At 42.7% G+C, this 23,671-nt stretch overlaps 3 protein-coding genes across 6 annotated transcripts in view; 2 read left to right on the forward strand and 1 right to left on the reverse strand.

Moving 5' to 3' along the window:
- IFT25 (intraflagellar transport 25) overlaps nt 1-339 on the reverse strand; it is a 29,279-nt gene extending 28,940 nt beyond the window's left edge. For both annotated transcript variants that reach the window (XM_050803654.1, XM_050803594.1), the window contains exon 1: nt 268-339. The gene's annotated coding sequence lies outside the window, so the exon portion shown is untranslated. The remainder of the gene's footprint in view (nt 1-267) is intronic.
- The window catches only part of MRPL37 (mitochondrial ribosomal protein L37), a 911,410-nt gene that overhangs the window by 634,181 nt on the left and 253,558 nt on the right, over nt 1-23,671 (forward strand). The window lies entirely within an intron of this gene.
- Nucleotides 337-22,144, forward strand: LRRC42 (leucine rich repeat containing 42). 3 transcript variants are annotated; one of them, XM_050803216.1, is made up of 9 exons: nt 337-580; nt 1,840-1,873; nt 6,048-6,534; nt 12,132-12,263; nt 14,338-14,456; nt 15,701-15,789; nt 15,963-16,076; nt 20,269-20,353; nt 21,641-22,144. In XM_050803216.1, exons 3-9 carry the CDS (start codon nt 6,062-6,064, stop codon nt 21,913-21,915), a joined length of 1,287 nt encoding a protein of 428 aa, XP_050659173.1. In that variant the 5' UTR covers nt 337-580; nt 1,840-1,873; nt 6,048-6,061; the 3' UTR covers nt 21,916-22,144. The 3 variants fall into 3 exon arrangements, with proteins under 3 accessions (XP_050659173.1, XP_050659163.1, XP_050659182.1); XM_050803206.1 differs by lacking the exon at nt 1,840-1,873 and having other exon boundaries at nt 339-580; XM_050803225.1 differs by lacking the exons at nt 1,840-1,873; nt 15,963-16,076 and having other exon boundaries at nt 339-580.

Consider the following 23,671-nt stretch of genomic DNA (forward strand, 5'->3'; position numbering starts at 1 on the left):
CCTCAGCCCCGCCCCTTCGCCGCGGCCTCGGCCCCTCCTACCCCTAGCTCTTCGCGCCACGCCTCCCACAGGCCCCGCCCGCCCTTGACCCCGCCTTCTCCAGCTCCCATTACTTCGCGGGCCAAGATGCGCAACCACTCCCGAGCGCCTTTCCCAGGGCAGTCCCAGGACTTGCGCTGCCTACCCTCCCCCAGCTCAGCTGTATCCCTGGGGCCCGCAGGACCCAGGGGATCCGCCCTCCCGCGAGCACGCACGCGCAGGGCCCACCTCTGCTAGTTCCAAACCCTCGGCCCTCGGGTCGCCTGCCTGGGGCCCGGCCCCGCCTCTAGACCCGGCCCCGCCTTCGTGCCGGGGCCCGCGCACGCGCGCCTCCCCGGCCCAGCCTTGCCCCCGTCCCCGCCGGTCCCGCCGTCCCACAGCGCCTGGTTGCCCCCAGTCCTCTCCCTCCTCCCACCCTCGCTGTGTCCCACCCTCCCTAGCTTTGTGCCCGGGGTGCTGAGCCGTTCCCCGTCAGCCGCGCCGCGGGAGGAGGGAGCCGCCACAGAGGAGCTGCCGCTTGCTGCCCCGGGCAGGGGCACAGGTAGGTGGCGGCCGCGGGCCGGGCCGCTCGCGGGGCCCCGGGTTGCGTGTGGGAGCGGGGGCGGGGTGTTAGGGAGCGGCGGGGTGGGGGAGGGGAAGCCCGAGAGGGACAGCGGGGCGCGGGTTGAGGGGAGGATGAGGTATATGGGTGTGGACGATGGGTTTAAGGGTGGCGTAGGGGTGTGGGGGCAGGCTATGGGGACGTGTGAGAATTGGGGTTCGGGGCCGGGGTGGGATAGGGAGCAGGATTAGCCTGGGTGGACTCGGGGAGAGGCACGCGTGGGGAGAGAGCGGAACGAAGGCATGCGTGGGGAGAGAGCGGGAAGAAGGAATGGGGAAAGGAAATGGGATTTTAGGGGTTCAAGGAGGAAAAGAGCTAGGATAGGAATAGAGAGGGTGGGGTCTTGGGGACAGGGAAGAAAAGTTGGGGGTGTGGAATGCCAAGTTAGGGATAGGCGTGAAGGAAGAAGGTCTTGAAGATTGAGAACAGAAGGCAAGGAAAGGGTTGGAGAGATTGGGGGCCTAGGAGAGGGAAGCCCCTAGAGTGGGAAGACGGGAAGAATAGATGGTGGAGGGAAGGAGTGGGGGTGGAGGAGTTGGGGAAAGAAAGGGAGGCAGGTGGAGGTTGGGAGATTGGAGGTTGGAAGGGTTGGGTCTGTGGAACAAGCAAGCCACCTTTCAGCAGGAGCACGGAAGGGCTGGAAGGGTCTGAGGCTTGAGGCGGGCAGGGGAGCTGAGGTGAGCGAAGGGAGTGGGGTTAGGATTTTTGGTGTGAGAAGCGCTAGAGTTGTTAAGAGTCACATTGTGGGAGAGATTGGCATGTTCTTGGGGGGCAGTAGGGAGCCTGAGAGAGGAAAAGGTATGGGTGAGAAGGCAGTAAAGTGCATACTATAGGAAAAAAGTAGTGAGGAAAGTTGAAAATTGAAGAATGGGGACACACAGAACAATGAAGGTGGATTGTTGGTTATTGCTGGTTTAGAACTACCCACAGTTTAGTTTCTGTTCAGGTTTTTATTTAGAAATTTTCCCAAGAATACTGCATTTTCAGATAAACTAAGTGTGGGCAGCCTTGGGATGAAGGCCATGGGCTGGCAGATGTTCTCCTGGTATATGGATGTAGCTCATTTTGGGCCTGGCAGAGGGAATAAGGGAGGCCTCGTTGTAACTGTCCTGGCTCTGTTCCCACCAGCTCTTTCCCTAGATGTGCACCGGTTTTCGTTTTTTTTTTTTTTCAATCTTATCCCTTCCCCCTCCCCTCAGGCTTCAACCAGTGAATACTAGAGGGATCAAACAGGTGGGTGAGATTAATTTTTCACATTTTTTTTTTCTATCCTTAAGGCTGATGTCATATTTTTAGTCTTGAGAAACAGCATCATGCCAAGGAAAGAGCTTGAGCTTTGCAGTAATGCGACCCTGAGATTGAATTCTGGCTCTGCCACTTACTAGCTCTGTTCTAGAGTAAGTTATTTTACTTCCGTGGGTCTCTTTGTCTATTAAAAGGCAATACTGACCTCATAGGTTCATTAGAGATTACATGAGATCACTTTATATAGTACCTAACAGTGCTTGGCAACTGGTAGGTGCTTAATAAATGGTAGCCATCATCCAGTATCGTTAAACATCATAGTTATTCCTACAACTTACTATTCTTAGGGGATTTTTATCTTACTTTATCTTCTGAAGTTAGGTATTTTCTTCTTCTCTTCAAATTAGCTGTAAATTCAGCTCATAATTTTACCCTGTGGGCTCCCTGATAACCCCAGTTCACCTGACTGGGATAGTCATGCTTTTTGCTTGGAAAACTGGATTCAAGGTCTAAAAAACTGTCATGTGTAGTATCAATAATTTTATCTGGCCTTTTTCAAGAAAGCTGTATAGAACTGAGTTTTTAATGTAATACAGCTATGTTTCATTCATTTGATGAAATGGTACACTTCGTGGTAACTTTGGCTCTCTTGTGGTGACCAAATGCTAGAACATACATGATTATAATATTTTTCTATGCTGTCGTATGGGTTACAAAGCTGCCTTACTGTAGCAGGCTGGGAGACTATCAAAATGTCGCTGTTACTCTTGATCCAATATATAATACAGCTACTACGATCTACATTGGACATTGTTATTATTGTAGTGACTAAGTATTTTAATTTTTCAATTTGGATGGGGTTTTCACCATGGTTTAGAACAGGTCCATTTGTAATACACCACCCTGTACACCATCCTGTACATTAGCGAGGGTCAAATAAACCCAAGTAGAGAAGTTTTATGTAGAATTCTCTTGCCTTTCTGGTCCTTAGCCTTGAAGGGTTCAAATGTTAATTTAATGCTTAGATCATGTTATAGTACCTCAGATCATGTTATAGTACCTCATAGACTCTCAGGAAGCTCCTTTTTGGGAGAATGCAGGACGTGCTGATTTAGTAGTAGAAATTAAAGGACACCAGGATTCCTGAACCAAAGTCAATTCCTCCAGTGGCTTCTGGACAAATGATGTGGGTTTACTCTCCAGGAAAAAATTGTATTTATTTTTTCCTCATTTAGAAAGAGAAATGGTATTTGATGGGTAATCTAAAGAAAAACAAACAAAAAACCAGAACCATTCCCTTTTTTTGAAAATGATCCCTGGAAGCCAAAGCATCCCAGATTTTGAGGAGCCCAGATTAGGGTCCTTACTCTAGTCCCAAGCTGCTTGTGCCCTCTGCTGGATGGAATCAGACTTCTGATTTTCATCTGAAGTGGTCACCCACCCACCCAGCCATCCATCCATTTGTCCATTTTACAACAGTATTTGTGGAAGACACTATTAGGGGTGAGGGTTGGGGGCAATACAGATGGGCAGACCCTGTTTCATTGCTCAGGGAGTTCACAGTGTATTCATCCACTATAATAGGGTATCTTCCATAGAATTTGTCTTTCTGTTGTTAAAATCACGTCAGTCCTTTTTAGGGCCATACCTAGCATCTGCTTTCTGATCTACAGGTAGAGTAGAGCTCTGAATGTTAAATGACAGGGATAAAAAACCAAAGGACATCTGCTTTACTTCCTCAGTCAAAATTAAGGTCTGCAAGGTTGGAGGGTCCAGATGCTCACCCCTACTGGAAGAAGAGCTCAGAATAAATGAGGCATCTCCTTAGCAGCAGGCGCTGTAAATGCTGGCAAGAGAAAAGTATGGGTTGTAAGAGCTAGCACTGTGACAGAATTTTTTTCCCCTTGTTTTTTAGTTTAGTTGTCTCCCACCCCTTGTAATACCAGTAGCAATATACTCCCATCGTCTGCTTTGCCATTGCCACCTGCAGAATGGTCTGGCAAGTGGGGGAGGAGCCTGCAGCTGTTGCCTGGAAAAGGAGCTGGCTCCTAGCAACAGTATCAGCAGGCCCTGCAACTGAGAGCACTAAGTTTGTCCTTTGAGGTCTTACCCTTCCTTTCATACAGTTCAGCAAATATCTTTTGAGGGCTTACTTAGTACTAGGCACTATGTCAGGCCTGGGAAAGATAGATGAATCAAATAAGTACCTTGCCTTCAAAAAGCTCACCACTCTGGGTACATTAACAAGTGAACAGACATAGTACATGGTGCTAAGTGCTATGTAGGAGAGACTAGGTGCTCTGGGAAAACCAGACAGGCACATACTGGTGCAGGGGTTAGGGAAGGTTTCCCAGAAGAGGAACGATGTTAATGATGAGTAGGAATTAGCTAGGTCAGGGAGGCAGAGCAGGATGTTCCAGCCAAAGGGAACAGAACGGGCAATGGCCAGTGGGACATGAGAGCATGGCCAGTTTACCTGGGTAGTATGACAGGGCCAAAGATTGTAGGACATAAGGAGATGAGCAGGAAAGAGTGAGGCTCTAGAGCTAGGCAGAATACTCTTCTCTCGTGCTTTTATACACATAATTATCCTTGAGAGAAACATGGATAGTACTGATTCCCACACACAGGACCATCGTTTCATCTCCAGAGACTCAGCATTTTTGATCACGGACTTAAATGTGGCTGACACTCGTAAGTGGCTTCAGGGCCACATTGTGGCCCCACATTGATGCAGAAGAAGCTGAGTTGGTTCACTCTAAAACTCAATCATATTCTTTTAGGGATGTTATCAGGCCTGTATGATATTCTACTTCTCTTCTCCCTTTAAATTGTAGAAATGATCATCAAATAAATACCTTCATTTTATTTAACATAGCACTTTTTCATGTATTTTGAAATCTCACGGTTACTCAGGAGGAAAGCAAGTATTCCAGTTCTTGGGCACATAATATTACCCACATGACTGCAGAAATGCCCAACTGTTTGACTTTTTTATGTTAAAACTGCCCTAATAGAACTTTAATAGATACGAAGTGTCCAAAGGCTAGAATAGCTTTTATGTAGCTCTTGTAGTGGAGGTGTTTATTTCTAGATTTTAAAAAAATCCTGTTACTTTTGGGCTTTGTAAAATTTAGCAAATGAGTAAACGTTGGTTGCACACTATCTGCTCAGGGACTGTAAGATGCCAGGGCACTGTGTTATAGAGTACATGAATTCAACATGGTTCCCCCTCTCAAGGAGCTCAAAGCAGCAGATGGCAGACTCAGAAACAAATAAATAGAACAGTGAACCAAGCGCAACCAAGAAGTTTGTGGACTGTGTCAAGCTAGCCAGGAAGTTATTTATTTCTAGTCTTTTTTCTGTGTGTAAACACATTTTTAAAAAATTTATAATTTTAATCACTTTATCACATTCCATGGTACGTATAAGTCGTAACGTATTTATTAACATCCCAATTATTGGACATTTAGGTTATTTTCCAATTGTTTTGCTAGTATAAACTTGCTGCCATTAATTTACACATAAATGAATCTTTGCTGACATCTGTGACAACTTCCTTAGTGTGAATTTTAAAGATGAGATTTTGACCTGGGGTTTTTGTTGTTGTTGTTGTTGTTGTTGTTGTTTTGGAGTCTTGTTCTTGTCACCCAGGCTGGAGTGCAGTGAAACGATCTTGGCTCACCATAACCTCTGTCTCCTGGATTCAAGCGATTCTCTTGCCTCCGCCTTCCGAGTAGCTGGAACTACAGGCACACACTCGGCTAATTTTTGTATTTTTAGTAGAGATGGGGTTTCACCATGTTGGCCAGGCTGGTCTCGAACTCCTCACCTCAGGTGATCCACCCACCTCGGCCTCCCAAAGTGCTGGGATTACAGGCGTGAGCCTCTGCGTCTGGCCTTGACCTGGGTTTTGAAAGATGAGTAGGAGATGGCCAGATAAACAAGAAAAAGGGGAGAGTAGGAAGGGGCATTCCAGGTAGAGGCAATAAAGGCAACCTCGAATGCCAAAGTTCCCAGGCAACTGGTAAGTTTTGCTTTTCCTAAAACAGCCACCAGTCCTGCCTGGTAGGCTCATAAAGCCCTGGGCACAGCAAGATGAAGTTACATGTTACAAATGGCATTTTAATTGGATTTGCTTCCCTGTGCCTTGCTTTCACAGTTGCTACCAAGGCAATGTCTTACTACCTCAGCTCAGAAAACCACCTAGACCCAGGGCCCATCTACGTGCGAGAAAATGGGCAGCTGCACATGGTCAATCTGGCTCTGGATGGTGTCAGGAGTAGCCTGCAGAAGCCAAGGCCTTTCAGACTATTCCCCAAAGGCTTTTCTGTGGAGCTTTGCATGAACAGGGAAGACGACACTGCACGGAAAGAGAAGACTGATCATTTCATCTTCACATATACCCGGGAGGGGAATCTTCGGTACTCCGCCAAATCCCTCTTCAGCCTTGTCCTGGGCTTCATCTCCGACAATGTGGATCACATTGATTCCCTTATTGGCTTTCCTGAGCAGATTGCCGAAAAGCTGTTCTCTGCTGCTGAAGCCAGACAGAAATTCACTGAGCCAGGTGCAGGGCTGAGGGCTTTACAGAAATTCACTGAGGCCTATGGAAGTTTGGTGCTTTGCTCCCTGTGTTTGCGAAACAGGTGGGTGTTCTAATTAGGTTATTCAGTATTTTATTGGGTGCGTTAATTCTGTCAAGCTCTGGGGCTTAGTGGGCTCAGGGGCTTCCCTCATCAAATAGCACTTCAGGTTAGAACTTCCATATACAAAGTGAAAGACCATATTGAAAAAATCACTCTTCCTTCTCCTCATGTCTTAGACGAGACGACACTTAACTTTATTCTGAAATCATTTTACAAGGATTAGTTGTCACAGCTCCTCCATTAAGTAGAAAATATTCTTCTACCAGCTTTCAAAGAGAAAATAGAAAAGACAAAATGTGATCTGCCAAATATCTCTTGATATGCTCTTGCAGATGGGGAGAGTAGTATCCAGAGTTTTGGGGCCTGTTTTTGGTTTTCAGACCACTAAATACTGACCATTAGATAAAAAATGACCTTAAAAGATTGGGTGATTAAAATTTCAAATATCCTAAAGTTTGGCAATTCTCAGATAAAGTCCCTACATTAAGGTCTATAGTCTTAACAAAGCAGATGTTTTTTCTCTTGTGACTTGCCTTTGCTCATATGCTTTATTTAAAATTTTTACTCTACCATCATGTAAAAACACTTTCAAAACATCTAATTTCTTTTTAAACTTGCAAAAAACAATAAAAATATACAAGGCAAACAATTTAAACACAAACACAGAGGGGCATAAAATGAAACAGAAGCCTTCTTCCTATCTCATCTCCAGTTTCCTCTCCCCAGAGACCAAATACTGTTACCAGTTTTTAAAATACCATTCTAAAGATATTCTACACACATACATGTTTATGTAGTTCCCTTCTTTGTTATACAAATGGCAGCATGCTGCATACATTCTAATGGACCTTGCTTTCTTCACATAATTTGAAAATCATTTATCATCAATACTGGTAGGTTTTTTTTTTCTTCTTCTTTTGAGACAGTCTCACTCTGTCACTAGGCTGGAGTGGCAGTGGCATCTCAGCTCACACTGCAACCTCCAACTGCCTGGTTCAAGCGATTCGCCTGCCTCAGCCTCCCCAGTAGCTGGGATTACGGGCATGTGCCACCATGATTTTTGTATTTTTAGTAGAGACAGGATTTCACCATGTTGGCCAGGATGATGTCGATCTCTTGACCTCGTGATCCGCCCACCTCAGCCTCCCAAAGTGCTGGGATTACAGGCGTGAGCCACCGTGCCTGGCCTACTTGTAGGTTTTAAAAATAGCTTTATTGTATACTACTGTATGAACTATTCTGTGATTAGACCTGAAAGGCAGCTTACTGTTTTTTTTTCTTTTTTTTTTTTTTGAGATGGAGTTTCACTCTTGTTTCCCAGGCTGGAGTGCAGTGGTGCAATCTCGACTCACTGCAACCTCCGCCTCCCAGATTTAAGCAATTCTCCTGACTCAGCCTCCTAAGTAGCCGGGATTACAGGCACCCACCACCACGCCCGGTTAATTTTTTGTATTTTTAGTAATATGGGGTTTCACCACGTTGGCCAGGCTTGTCTCAAACTCCTGACCTCAGGTGATCCACCCGCCTCAGCCTTCCAAAGTGCTGGGATTACAGGCCTGAGCCACTGTGCCCAGCCGGCAGCTTATCTGTATGAGCATTATAACAAGGGCTGAACAAAAAATGTATGTAAGAGAAAGCCATATCTGAAAACAGAAGGTAAACTCATATGCTTAATAAAGGAAAAATGATCTTTATTTAATCAGCTCATAGAATTAATGGTTTGACCACAGGCCAAATACTATATTTTAAAAAGAAAAGACATAAACACATGTAGAAAAGGACAGAAACTTGGCTCATAAACTGAGCAGGCACCTTGAAAGCTCTGTCTCTGGACTATGGTCTCAGTCGTGGCTGGGCTTGGAGCTGCTGCCAGTGGAAAGGAAAAAAATTACCTTGCCTAAAGGAAAAAGTCAAGCAATATTTCATTGTAGCTTATGCATTTAAAATACATTTTACCCTTCATTTTTTCTTCCAAGTTATTTATGTTCGTTGTTGAAAAGTTAGAACAGTGGCAAAATAGAATTGTGATGTATATCTTGTTTTAAAATTATTTTATGAAAGCAATATATACTATTTGGGGAATACATAAAATTGTGGTACTAAAAAATTCATAATCTCACGTGATCATTTTCAAATATATTATTTTTATGCATTTGGGAATATATACTTTGTACAACTTGTATTCTGTTTTTTCCCCACCTACCTTTATAGCTTAATATTTCCCATGCTATTGAAAATGCTGTTTATCCATTTGCAATATCTGGATACTGTTGTAGTGGCAGATTGGTCCGACTGGAATGAGAATAGCACTTTTCATTCACATTTGATGAGGACATAAATTAGTGTAGCATTTCTGGAAGCAGGTTGGCAATATGTATCAAGAACCTTGAAAACATCCATACTGTTTGTTTGACCCATTAATTCTACTTACTAAGAATCTATTCTGATCCCTAATGTAATAATCAAAGATGGGAACGGATATTTTTACAAAAGAGTGTTCATTGTAGTACTGTTTGTATGAGTGAAAATCTAAAAACTAAGTGTTCAACAGTAGGGAATTGGTTAAGCAAATTATAGTATATTTATATGATGAAATATTATGTAACTATTAAGATAATATTCTAAGAAAGAGATTTTTAAAATGTATGTACTGCATAGATAGAAAAAAGAAACCTACCAAAAAGTAGTCTAGATGGTGGGATTGGAATTGATTTTATATTCTTTATACTTTTCTATATTTTATTTTTTTCAATGAAAGTGATACATTATCAGAAAATGTAAGAAACATTTACATTTATATAATAATCAGAAAATATAGGAAACTTTTTTTTTTTTTTCTTTTTGAGACAGGGTTTCACTCTGTTGCTCAGGCTCGAGTGCAGTGGCGTGATCTTGGCTCACTGCAGCCTCCGCCTCCCAAGTTCAGGTGATTCTCCCACCTCAGCCTCCCGAGTAGCCGGGACTACAGGCGCCTGCCACCGTGCCCAGCTAATTTTTGTATTTTTTGGTAGAGATAGGGTTTCACCATGTTGACCAGGCTGGTTTTGAACTCCTGACCTCAAGTGATCCACCCACCTCAGCCTTCCAAAGTGCTGGGATTACAAGCGTGAGCGACCACGCCCAGCCAGAAAATACAGGAAACATTTTGAACATAATCTTTTAGCCTGTATTTTATTGCTGCAATTCCAGACTTGACTGTCTCATTCAAATGTAAGACTTTGAATTGTGATCAAAACCCCTCTTCTTTTGAATCCTTGAAGGAAAATAGAGGGCAGGAAATTTGAGGCTGCATTTGCAATCCAGGGCTGTAGCTGCAGTCCAAGAGGTTTTGTCAGCACAAAGGAGTTCAGGTCAAAAGTAATGAGCTTGAAAAAATAAATGAAAATAAAATAACTCGGTAGGTGCAGGCACTTGCTATCTTGGGGTTAAGTCACAAAGCTACCTGCCAGAAGCAGTATACCCATAGTATACTGCTTATATACCCATAGTATACTGGGAAGATATTATTCCTAATATCTTGCAACTGGATTCCAACCTTACGAAAACTCTCTTCTTTGTGTTGAAACCCCAGTGATTTTTAATCCCGCTGGTGGTCACGGGGAGGCAAGTATGTTTTCCTTAAAATACCACCTTTTGTTATTGACATAATAGTAATAGCTACTGTTTCATGAGGTCCTGCAAGATGCCATGGAATTTTAAAATACTGTTTCTCTTTTTCTCAAAAATCCTGAAAAAACTTGTATTCTGTTTTTTCCCCACCTGCCTTTATAGCTTAATATTTCCCATGCTATTGAAAATGCTGTTTATCCATTTGCAGTATCTGGATACTGTTGTAGTGGCAGATTGGTCGGACTGGAATGAGAATAGCACTTTTCATTCACATTTGATGAGGACATAAATTAGTGTAGCATTACACTAGATGTAGAAGTAATCATTGGCCCCATTGTGTAGCTGGAGAAATTGAGGGTCAGAAAGGTTAAGTAACTGTCTCACAATCACACAAGTAATTGGGCTGTTAGAATCCAAACTCAGATCTGGTCTGTGCTCTTTCTATTGCCTTTCCACTGTACCGTTCTGAACCCTTTAAGGGAAAATTTGGAAGACTGGTTGCAAGCAAGAACCTAGAGCTTCGATTATGTCCTAGATTAGCATCTAGTAGTGTCTGTGGCCTAACACGTTTGTTCCTCAACCTTGAGTTTTGTAATGTTTCTTAATCACATTACACAGTGTTATGTCCTTTGCAGAGAACCCTTGTTTCAGAATTACTAAAAATCTTTTGGTTAATTGATCAAAGGATATGTGTTTTCCTTTCTCTGATTGCCAGTAATCCCCTAAATCCCCATTAACACACTTCAACTCTGTGATTGGAAGGTGAAAAACAGCAGCTGTATTTACAGTGCAATTAAAATACATCTGAGTAAATAAGGCTCTTTTGTGTACCCAGCTGAGCTCGATCTCCAGACAGCTTAGGTTCCACCCTTTAAAGGGGTATCAGTGCCTCAGGCCATCTGTACCTAGCAGCCAGGCCAGTCATTAGTTTGAGTACATCTTTTTTTGTTTGGAAGTAGGAAGAAAAGAGATTAACTCCCCTCTTGCCCTCTGATTATTCCATCCTGTTTTTGGCAGTTGTGATCCTGCTGATGGAATAGAGGTGTGACCTCTTAGGTGTAACCCCACTGATCCTAACACACCATCTTACTGTGGAAACTTCTAGACATCCAAGAGGAAGGTGGATGAGAGAGGCCTGCTCTTGCCACAAGTCAGTTTCCCTGTCCTCTTAGGTTCCTCTCCTCTCCGTTTCCTGTCACACCTAATCCCTTTCATTTTTTCTCACTGACCTCATCTGAGATAGATGAACCACTAGAAAGCAGGGCGGAGGCCCCAGCCTGGGCTGTGGAATGCTGTTTTGATCTCCTTTCCCTCTCCAGAGGCTTCCCTGACGCTTCCAGATAACAACTTGGCAAGGTGCTACAACGTAATTAAGTTGCTGGTGCTCAGGGTTTGTCTTAATATCCATCTAGACTGGAGTGAGTCCTTGTAGCAGTCTTGCTGTACATACTTTTGAAGTAAAGTTAGGGTAACAAAGGCACAGGGAAGTGTTCAGGAAAGATAAAATGTGATGTGCCAAATATCTCTTGGTATGTTCTGGGGGATGTGCAGATTGGAAACCGGTCTTGACCTTGCTCCAGTTTTCAAATCACAGGATGTTGAGCATTAGATTAAAAGCGACTTTAAAAGAATTAGTAATTAAAAATTTGAGTATCCTAAAGTTTGGAAATTCTCAGGTAAGGTCCCAACACCAATGCCAAGGTCTGTCTGATAACAAAGCAGATGTCTTCACTTGTGACTTTCCTTTGCTAATATACATTTTTTTTATTATTCAGAATTTTTATTTCACCATCACATAAAAAGATGTTCAAGGCATTTACTAATTGAAAACTTCAGCCTTTGCCCTGATAGTAATTAGTGAAGTCTGCTTATTCCATAGTACTGTGTCCTGATAGGGTGGTGGGATGTTGACTATGATAGAAATCCGCAAATGGTAATGCTTTAAGAGGAGTTGGGGGAAGCTATTGATTGCTCTCCATGCTTTATAGGTATCTGGTGATTTCAGAAAAACTTGAGGAAATTAAGTCTTTCCGGGAGCTGACCTGCCTGGATCTTTCATGTTGCAAGCTTGGAGATGAGCATGAACTTCTAGAACATCTCACCAATGAGGCCCTATCTAGGTACTGACCTGTCACCACTTGTAGATGAATTGTTTCAGTATTGTTTTAAAGGCTGATCCAACAGGATTATCTTCAGGAGTGCTGATTACTTCCTCTTCTTATGTTGATTTGCTTATTTTTTTCTAAAACATTGTCAATCTCCAAATCTCCATTTACTTGGTACAAGCAATGTAGATTAGACAACCCTTAGAAAGTCAGTCAGTTAGTTGATTCTCTTTTTCTAAGTAACTTTTATTTAAAGTCAGTTAGTTGATTCTCTTTTTCTAAGTAACTTTTATTTAAACATGTAATACTTGAAGCTACCTGGGTTGAAAAATAGTTTTGCCCTTTATTTATTCTTTTCTTTTTTTTTTGAGACAGTTTCGTTTTTGTTGCCCAGGCTGGAATGCAATGGCACAATCTCAGCTCACCACAACCTCCACCCGCCAGGGTTCAAGCAATTCTCCTGCCTCAGCCTCCCAAGTAGCTGGGATTACAGGCATGCACCGCCACGCCCAGCTAATTTTGTATTTTCAGTAGATACGGGGTTTCTCCATGTTGGTCAGGCTGGTCTCGAACTCCTGACCTCAGGTGGTCCGCCTGCCTTGACCTCCCAAAGTGCTAGGATTACAGGTGTGAGCCAACGCACCCAGCCCTATTTATTTGTTTTTTTAGATGGAGTCTTGCTTTTGTTGTCCAGGCTGGAGTGCAGTGGTGCGATCTCGGCTCACTGCAACCTCCACTTCCTGGGTTCAAGCTATTCTCTTACCTCAGCCTCCTGATAGCTGGGATTATAGGCGCCTCTCACCACGCCAGCTAATTTTTGTACTTTTAGTAGAGACGGGGGTTTTGCCATGTTGGCCAGCCTGGTCTCGAACTTCTGACCTCAGGTGATCTGCCCGCCTCGGGTTTTGCCCTTTATTTATCCAGTCCTAGTTTTTTCTAGCAAGGGATGAGACATTATACCATAGTCAATAATCATTATCATTTGCTACTTTAACTATCAATGAGCTACAACTATAAAGGAAATGAGCTATTAAAGATAGCCAAAGAAATTATTTTCAGGAACCATGATTTAAAGAAATAGCCCAGTTCATACCATTCACAAATAGTCTGACTGCTCTCAGATTATTCTGACCAACAAAGAGGAGGACAGATGGATTCCTCTGTGGTTTTATAAACACCCAGAACAACAGCATTACAAACCTGGGTCTAACCTGCTACCTGAGGCCTGCTTCTGACAGTGACACCTACCTACTGCCCCATAAAAAGATACTGTTGTGTGAGCCTAGGCAGCACCAAGGCTCAGATTTCTTATGTGAAAACGGAGCATATTAATACACCAATTCCAGCTTAGCAGCAGATGGATTGGGTTATGGGTATATTTTATTAACCCAATCTGAAAATCTAGATTGATAAAGCTGGTTAAATTTAGAGGATGGTGTGCTCTGCAAAAAGAATTCTCATAGGAGTTCTTTAGCAGCCTTTCCTGACATATTTAGAATGTTTTTGATTTTCACACGATGTGTCAGAAAAGCAGCTTTTGTTTTAAAATATTTATCCCCTTAGTGGAAGTCCATTTATTCAACAATATACCTTTAGTGCCCTCTGCCCTCTGAAATTAGTACTGCATGACACTAAATTAACCCTCACTTGGTAACTGAAGTGGCACCAAAAAATCTTTTTTTTTTTTTTGTGAGTCTCCTAGGCTGGAGTGCAGTAGTGCGATCATAGCTCACTGCAAGCTTTGAAATCCTTGGTTGAAGCCATCTTCCTGCTTCAGCCTCCCAAGTAGCTGGGACCACAGGCACACAGCACCTTGGCAAGCTAATTTTTAAAAATTTCTTTTAGGGATGGAGTCTCTAACTCCCAGGCCCAAGTGATCCTCCAGCCTCAGTCTTCCAAAGTGCTGACATTACAGGTGTGAGCCACCATGCCCAGCCCAAAAGAGCTTAACTCTGTTAAATGCATTGGGTATGAAATAGCAAGAGGTAGAGGATATGTTGTATTTTTAAATGAAAATGTTGAAAGCTTGTTTTTATACCTAGACTGTCTCAAACTCTGAGTAATTTATGTATGTACTTTGTTACCCTAGTGTAACTCAGCTCCACCTGAAGGATAATTGTTTATCTGATGCTGGGGTGCGGAAGATGACAGCACCAGTTCGAGTGATGAAAAGAGGCCTTGAGAATCTAACGTTATTAGACTTATCATGTAAGTTTTCTTCGAAATTATAGATTATTTTAATGTTGGAAGAATGGCCTTAGAGATCATCTTGTTCTTCCCCTTCATTTTAGAGGTAAGAAAGGAAAGGTGACTTTCCAGGGTGCCATAGAAACTTGGTGGCAGAGCGGGACCGAGGCCAGAGACTCTTGACTCCTGGTCAAATGACTTTTCCAGCATATACCACCTCTTTAGGGTAGGAAAAACCCTTTCACATTCATCCATGCCACTTGCTGTGTGCAAACAGAGATACCTTTCATCATATTCATTGCATACTTAAAGGACTTTTGACTCATCTTTATTTTCCTTGAGCCTCTGATCCTTGGTATCTGTCAGCTAGGTCCTTTTTTATCAATGTTTGCCTGATGAAAAGCTGGATGAACGGATAACTTACTTGAATTAACAAGACATTGACTCCAATGGTAAGAGGTTGACAGAGATCATTTGCAATTGAACTGAGCATCCATTGACTCTATGGCAGGACAGTATGGTGCCAAAAGAATAGAAAGAGCAGGGGTTTGAGGTCCGAGGACCCTTCTTGCTCTGCCACTTTTACTACCAGTTATATACCTTTGGACCAGTTATTTAACCACTTTGAGCATTGGTTTTGGCCTTTGTAAAATGAGGATAATAATGAATGTCCTGTCTGCCTCCCAGGGAAGTGTATTCATTCACCAGATATTTTTTGAGCATCTATAATGTGCCAGGCAGTATGCTTATGGCCTTGAGGACTCGAGGCTAAGTGTAGTACTCTCTGACGTGAGAAAGTAATATATAAGAAAGGATTCTGAAAAAAAATGCAAGTTGGTAAGAGTGGTGATAGTATCCGTGTCTAAGTTCCCTTGAATATGTTTTTAAAATAAATGCTTTTACTTTGGAGGTGAAATGGCCATGAATAAAGTATGGTGAACCATTTTAACACATGTTTATATATGTTTTCATATGGTTCCAAATTAAACCCTTTGGGATAACTACCTGGTTCATTTATTTTTCTGCTCATCCCCAACTCCTAGAAAGTAAGAGCTGTAAAGGATCTTTAAGAATCATTGAGTGTAGCTCTTCTACATTATGAATAGTAAAGATCAGACTTCTGCATTTAATTTACTTTGAAAAGTTTGCCAACTCAAATGTTTTGTAGTTTATCATTGCCTGGACTTTTTTCTGAGCTTATTTTTGGTTGTCATTTTAACAACATTTATTTTGTAACAGAATGCTACCTTGTTTTTGACATCTAGGTAACCCTGAGATCACAGATGCAGGCATTGGATACCTCTTTTCTTTTAGGAAACTAAACTGCTTAGATATTTCTGGGACAGGGCTCAAGGTAAGACTTTTGGTTCCTTCGCTCATTTTTCTAGACTCAGCAATTTGATATTTTGCCTGTGCTAATTGGTATTTAGAAAGGGCTGGTATTTATGATGGTCTTTATTTACTACTGAAAGCAAGTAAGAATTAACCAAATGCATTTGCATTTCTGATCTGTCTCTGCCTCACTAGGATATCAAAACCGTCAAGCACAAGCTCCAGACCCACATAGGCCTTGTTCACTCCAAAGTGCCTTTGAAGGAATTTGATCATAGTAACTGCAAGACAGAGGGCTGGGCTGACCAGGTACTCCAGATTTTTCTTCCCTGCTGTTGATGCAGCTTTCCATCTTAATTCCAAGTGTCTTATCCAACACATTGAATAAACAGTAATCCACTTGGTATTCCTTGGCTAAATTGTCATCTTCATGTCAAATTGGAGACACTGATGGGCTATAACTGGCCCATGTACTTAAAGAATTGATGCCAGACCTTATATCTCATGCTCTGGTCACTAGATTGTGCCTTATCTTTACTGGACCTAGGAGAAAATGTCATCTTACAGATGTCTCAGAAAATAAGTGAATTCTGGCTTGCTATACAAAAAAGCAGTCTGACCCAACTTCAGAAGGACGAATTCTCTTAGTAGTATGTATATACAGGAGAGAGAATAAACTCTAGTGTCAGCAAATAAGGATTCAAATATGATTCTTCTCTTTCTTTTGGGAAAGTTTCTTACCTCCCACGGCCTTAGTGAGAAAGTGTCTCTCGTGTCCGTCTCTCACTGAGTCTTACCAGTGAGAGAACTTTACTTTGACTCCCTTTTGTCTTGATGGTCTTTCTTCACTTGGTAAAGTACAGACTTAAGTGAGATTCAGAGTCTTCTATGTAAGTTGGAAGTGAGAAAGTAACCAAGTAGGACAGCACAAGTAGATGTCACCTTCCCTGTGACTGGTGGCTTTCTCCTTTAGATGCTTTTAACCAGTGTTTCTTGGTGGAGGCCTAGAGGACCCACCAAACTGTCCAGGATCCCTTCTTAGCTCCAAGCCATAATGCATAATGGTAGAACTGTCTACCTGCTGGATTGTAGCATCACCTCTCCACAGTAAGCAGGGAGACTGGTGAATTGTGTTTCAGAAGCACACTGAGCTTGGTCCAGAACATGCATGATGAAAGAATTACCATGGTGCATTGCCAGATAAAGTTTCTAGTGCTGTATGAGACCTAGATGCATCCAGTGGACTTGGGACAGGTGTGGGATGGTCTTACAAAGGCTTGCTGCAGTTTGATAGCAGGTGATATGGTGGAAAGAGCATAGGCTGTGGAGCCAGAAAGACCTGGGCACGGAATCCTGGCTCAGCAGCCCAATAGCTGTACAACCTAAAGCAACTTTCAGTCTCTGTCTTCATCCATAAAATGCAGAAACCAGGCTCTCTCTTGAGCAGGGCTTGGGAAGGATCAAGTAGAATACCTGACAGCCTGACCTGAGAGTAAGTTGATGACCAGTGCAGTCCTGCCCTCCACCCTCAGCTGGGCCCCTAGGACTTGGTAGCAATGCTTTGCTTTGCTTATGTCTTGGGGATCTGTTATTGAAACTGTTGCAGACTGACTCCACTCACCTGCCCTCATTCTTGTCTCACAGGGGTCCACTTAATTCCCTATTTCTGTCTCAGAATTTCTCCATTTCTTCAACCGTATTCCACTTCCCTACTATTGGAGAGAACAAGTATGCTCCTTTATTCTAGTCACAAGCCCTTTTTTTTCTTTTTTAAAAAATTTTGTTCCTGAAGATACCCAGTTTCCCTTGTGATAATTACTAATAATGATTTTTCCCTCCTGCCCCTGCCCAGCATGTCTTCATTTGTCCCTCTTTGTTGTCCATCTGCTTTCTGTAGATAAATGCAAGATGTCCTTATTCTAGCATGGTTCTCATTCCCCAGTGCAGCTGTGCATTGTTTCCTGTCCAGTCTGCCCCATCCCCTCGGTGCCTACTCAGTTCTTACTCCCTTGCGACTTAGTTCTGGCCTCTCCTGCTCTCCTGACAGGGTCCTCTTGAAGGTGGGTGGTGATATTCTTTACCTTCTTTGGCTTTCCTGCAGCATTTGATAGAAACATGCATGCCTTATTATTTTTCTCTGGGCCTCTCTCCTGGCTCTCCCACAGCTTTCTCACTCTTCTGGCTGTGGCTGATTCCTCTTTCTTCCTCTCCTCTTCTCCCACATCTCCACACTCCCCAGGTGCTCTTTCAGTGTTCTTAGAGCTCCAGCTGTCCTTGCGAGGATGACTCTGCATTCCTCTCTAGACACTAGAGCCATTCCCAGGTATCCTCTGTAAATCTCCACCTGCCATCTCAAATTCAGCTTGTCCCAAACCAAACTCATTTTCTTCTTCCCCATCCCCGACCAGCTCTTATTGACATTCTTATTTCTGTTTAGTGGAAGGAAGCACCATTTTCCCTATTGCCCACTGAGTCAACACGTTTGATTAATCCATCTTGGTGTTCCCTGAAATCTGTTCCCATTTTTATCACCAGGAAATTATAGAAGAGATGGCAACTAATATTTATTAAGTGCCTTTTGTGTACCAGACACTGTGCTAAACTCTTTATGTATATTATCTTGTTTGATCCTTAAAATAGCCCTATGGAGTGTGTACTATTGTTGATCCTTAACAGATGAAGAAATTGAGACTAAGAAATCACTTGCCATGGGTCCCCTGGCAATTAAGTAGTGGAGCCAACTCTGGAACTGGTTTTTTGTTTGTTTTTAAATAGAGATGGCGTTTCACCATGTTGCCCAGGCTGGTCTCGAACTCCTGGGCTCAAGGAATCCTACCACCTCGGCCTCCCAAAGTGCAAAGATTATAGGTGTGAGCCACTATGCCTGGCCTGGAACTGTATTCTTTTTTTTTTTGAGACAGAGTTTTGCTCTGTCGCCCAGTCTGGAGTGCAGTGGCGTGATCTTGGCTCACTGCAACCTCCGCCTCCCGGGTTCGAGTGATTCTCATGCCTCAGCCTCCTGAGTAGCTGGGACCACCACGCCTGGCTAAATTTTGTATTTTTTAGTAGAGACAGGGTTTCATCATGTTGGCCAGCCTGGTCTCGACTGCGATCCGCCTGCCTCGGCCTCTCAAAATGCTGGGATTACAAGTGTGAGCTACTGAGCCTGGCCTGGAACTATATTCTTAAATTCAGTGTTGTACTGCCTATGTCCTGAAAATGTTTTTCTTGACCTTTTTTATGGTCATTTCATTGCATTCCATAATAAAAAAATATTAAATTTAAAGTTCTTGTTATTTGTGGTATACTGAGAGGATCATTAGCTTTTCTTTTTTTTTTTTTTTTTTTTTTTTTTGAGACGGAGTCACTCTGTCACCCAGGCTCAAGTGCAGTGGCATGATCTCAGCTTACTACAAGCTCTGCCTCCTGGGTTCACGCCATTCTCCTGCCTCAGCCTCCCGAGTAGCTGGGACTACAGGCGCCCGCCGCCACGCCCAGCTAATTTTTTTGTATTTTTAGTAGAAACCAGGTTTCACCGTGTTAGCCAGGATGGTCTCGATCTCCTGACCTTGTGATCCGCCTGCCTCGGCCTCCCAAAGTGCTGGGATTACAGGCGTGAGCCACCACGCCCGGCCTAGCTTTTCTTTATGTATAGTTTATATTCAGGCATTTTTCTTTTCTTTTTTTTTTTGAGACCGAGTCTCGCTCTGTTGCCCAGGCTGGAGTGCAATGGCGTGATCTCAGCTCACTGCAAGCTCCGCCTCCCGGGTTCACGCCATTCTCCTGCCTCAGCCTCCCGAGTAGCTGGGACTACAGGCGCCCACCACCATGCCCAGCTAATTTTTTTTTTTTTGTATTTTTAGTAGAGACGGGGTTTCACTGTGTTAGCCAGGATGGTCTCGATCTCCTGACCTCGTGATCCGCCCGCCTCGGCCTCCCAAAATGCTGGGATTATAGGCATGAGCCACCGGGCCCAGCCACTTATTTCTAAAAGAATTGGTAGCAGCTTATAATAAAAATATATTTGTAACAGTTTAAAAAGTAAAAACTGGTCATGATAATGTTATGAGAGTATGGAAACATGGGCGTTTTACATACAAGAGTTTGAGTTATAGTTGGAGTATTTTAAGGCACGAGAGTAAGTCTAGGAATGTGTGGAAAGTGTTATGACTAAAGTTTTAAGTTTTAATATTTAGTTTAAGGATATGTAATTTATTTCCAGCTTGGAATAAAGATGAAAATAGACAAGGAAATCAGCTTTATAGATTTCCCTTAGTCATGCAGATACATATATCCAACGTGTTTGCGTTCTGACTCAACTCCTACATTAGAACAGAAAACTCAGACTTGATTTGGTTCTTATTCTTATCACCAGGCATCTGAAGTAAAATTTCCCAGAGGGGTTTGTGCTTATGGAGAGGGAAAAAGGGGGAACAAGAAAGGCTTGAGATTAAAATCTCGAGATTTTGTTTGGGTTCAAATCTTTCCAAATATGTTTCAGATCGTTCTGCAGTGGGAGCGTGTGACTGCGGAAGCTGTGAAGCCACGGGAAACCTCAGAGCCTAGAACGACAGCTCAGCGCTTCTGTGAGAAATTCCCTTTCCTTTGAAGTTTTTTGCCCTTTATTTGCATCCTTAAAGCAGTTTCACCTGTTTTCCCTCCTTGGAAAAATTAATTATGGTAGTATTGGCTTATTTATGATCACCAAGACTTGTATTCCCTTAGCATAGCTTACAGTAGAAGTTCACACTTAGCTTTGAGCATCAGCACCAGGAAGACAGCTTTTTAAAATTACTTATGTACCATCTTGTTCCAAAAAAGAGTTGTGGTGGTACAAAAGTAGATAGAATACAGAAGATGAAAAAGGAATTAAGTGTAGCCAGAAGTTGGAATCAGCCCATGTGTCCATCAACAGATAAATGGATAAACAAAATGTGAAATGTACGTACAATGTATTTCAGGCTTTAAAAGTAAGGAAACTTTGACACAACGTGGATGAGCCTGCAAGATGTTATGCTAAGCAAAATAAACTAGTCACAAAAGGACAAATACTATGTGATTGTTGTTGTATAAGGTAGCTAGGTTAGATTCATAGAACAAGCAGAATGGTGGTGGTGACTAGGGAGGCAGGGGTGGCACAGGCAGGAATAGGGAGTTATTGTTTAATACGTGCAGAGTTTCATTTGTACAAGGTAAAAAGAGTTCTGGAGATGGATGGTGATGATTGCACCACAATGTGAATGTCCTTAATACCGCTGAACTGTACACTTAAAAATGGTGCAAATGGTAAACTTTATGTTATGTATATTTTATCATGATTTTAAAAGAGAAGGAATTGATGAAATCAAAGTGAAGAAAATATAAAGGTACCAAGTAAGAATCCAGGACATACCAAAAAAAATGTAAAATAGGTTGTATCGTTTGCTCTTTGGCCCTTAGAAGACGGAGTCAAATCCAGATTTCAAATAATGAAGGCTAACATTTTGGGGACTTTTAGTGTGTGTCAAGCATTGTGCTAATCACTTTATGTACATTATTTCATTTATCTTCATATTACCCTTATGAAATAGGTTTTGTATCCCTATAGAGGTGATTAAACAGAATTTCAGACAAGTCACTTGCCCACGGTCACTTCTAGGAAGAGGCAGATCTAGGATTTAAATCCAAATCTGTCAAACTGTAGTATGAGTCCTTGCCTTCAACCTATGCCTGCATGCATACCACAGCGACCTTACAGGGCACTCAAGGCAAAATGCAGTCAATGCAGATATCACCCTGTTTGGGCCTTTGTCATATCCCTGGGGGTATCCTAGACTGATGAGGGGATTAGCATGCCAGTGTAGTGAACTCATCACCCTTCACCTCTGTCACAGATGGGAAGCGGTCTCGAGCAGAAGCCCCACTGAAGTGTCCCCTGGCAGACCCCCACATGAACTCTTCTGAGAAACTCCAGTTCTATAAAGAGAAAGCCCCAGATTGCCACGGGCCAGTGTTGAAACACGAAGCTATCTCAAGCCAGGAGTCAAAGAAGAGCAAGAAGAGACCTTTTGAGGAGTCAGAGACAGAACAGAATAATTCTTCACAACCTTCAAAGCAGAAATATGTATGTCTTGCTGTGGATGACTGGGACTTGTTAAATTCCTATTGATTAGTAGATACAGGTTGACCTTTCTCTGGCCCCCAGCTCTAATGTTTGAGTAAAGGAGACTGAGGATGATTTACTTTTTGTTTGAATTTACCTATGGCATTAGCATAGCAAGCAGATATTTCTACTTTTGTGGTGGGGGAGGGGAATGCTATGGAAGTATGTAATAATTTCTAATGTATATTTTCAATACATAGTAATTTTTTCAAATAAACATTTTTGCTGTCCTTAAGTTCTGCTTGTGGATTATAGATTGGAGCCGCAGGAAATAACACGTTGGTTTGGAATGGAAGGCCAGGTGAACTAACAAGGCAGCTTAGCATACCTCAGAGATACTGCAGATTTGGTTCCAGACCACCGCAGTAAAGCAAACACTGTAAAGTGAGTCACCAGACTTTTTCATTTCCTAGTGCATATAAAAGTTATGTTTTCACTATATAGCAGTCTATTAGATATTCAATAGCATTGTCTCCAAAAAACAAAAAAAAAGTACATACCCTAATTTAAAAATACTTTATTGCTAAAAAGAAAAGAAAAGAAAATGCTAACAATTATCTGAGCCTTTAGCAAGTTCCAGTTGTTTTGTTGGTGGCTGGGGGGGTCTTTCCTTTGTTGGTGAATGGGTGCTAACTAATCAGGGTGGTGGTTGCTGAAGGTTGGAGTGGCTGTGGAAATTTCTTAAAATAAGACAATGAAGTTTGCCACATGGATTGACTGTTCTTTCATAAAATATTTTGCTAGAGCACACGATGTTGTTTGATAGCATTTTACCTGCAATGGAACTTCTTTCAAAATTGGAGTCAGTCCCCTCAAACCCTGCTGCTGCTTTATCAACTAAGTCTATGTAATATTCTCCATCCTTTGTTGTTTCAACAATGGTCACATCTTTACCAGGAGTAGATTCCATTTCAAGAAACCACTTACTTTGCTCATCCGTAAGAAGTAAGTCCTTTTCCTTTCAAGTTTTATCATGAGATTGCAGCGTTTCAGTCCTGTCTTCAGGCTGCAATTCTAGCTTTCTTGCTATTTCTACCACATCTGCAGTTTCTTCCTCCACTGAAGTTTTGAACCCCTCAAAGTCATCCATGAGGGTTGGATTCAACTTCCAAACCTTTGTTAATGTTGACTTTTTTGGTTTTTTTTTGAGACAGAGTCTTACTCTGTGGCCCCAGCTGGAGTGCGGTGGCATGATCTCGGCTCACTGCAACCTCTGTCTCCTGGGTTCAAGTGATTCTCCTGCCTCAACCTCCCAAGTAGCTGGGATTACAGGTACATGCCACCATGCCTGGCTAATTTTTATATTTTTAGGAGAGATGGGGTTTCACCATATTGGCCAGGCTGGTTTTGAACTCCTGATCTCAAGTGATCCACGCCTCAGCCTCCCAAAGTGCTAGGATTATAGGAGTGAGCCACCACACCCGGCCTAATGTTGATATTTTGACCTCTTCCTATGAATCACAAATGTTCTTAATGGCATCTAGAATGGTGAGTCTTTTCCAGGAGGGAAAGTTTAGTTTAGTTTTGTTTTTTGAGACAGGATCTTGTTCTGTCGCCCAGGCTGGAGTGCAGTGGTGTGATCACAGCTCACTGCAGCCTCTACCTCCTGGGCTCAGGTGGTCCTCCCACCTCAGCCTTCCAAGTAGCTGGGACTACAGGTGCATGCTGTCACACATGGCTGATTTTTGTATTTTTTGTAGGGATGGGGTCTCACCATGTTGCCCAGGCTGGTTTCCTGGGTCCAAGAGATCTGCCTACCTCA

This window comes from Macaca thibetana, chromosome 1 (assembly GCF_024542745.1).
Source record: "Macaca thibetana thibetana isolate TM-01 chromosome 1, ASM2454274v1, whole genome shotgun sequence".
Classification (NCBI taxonomy): Eukaryota; Metazoa; Chordata; class Mammalia; order Primates; family Cercopithecidae; genus Macaca; species Macaca thibetana.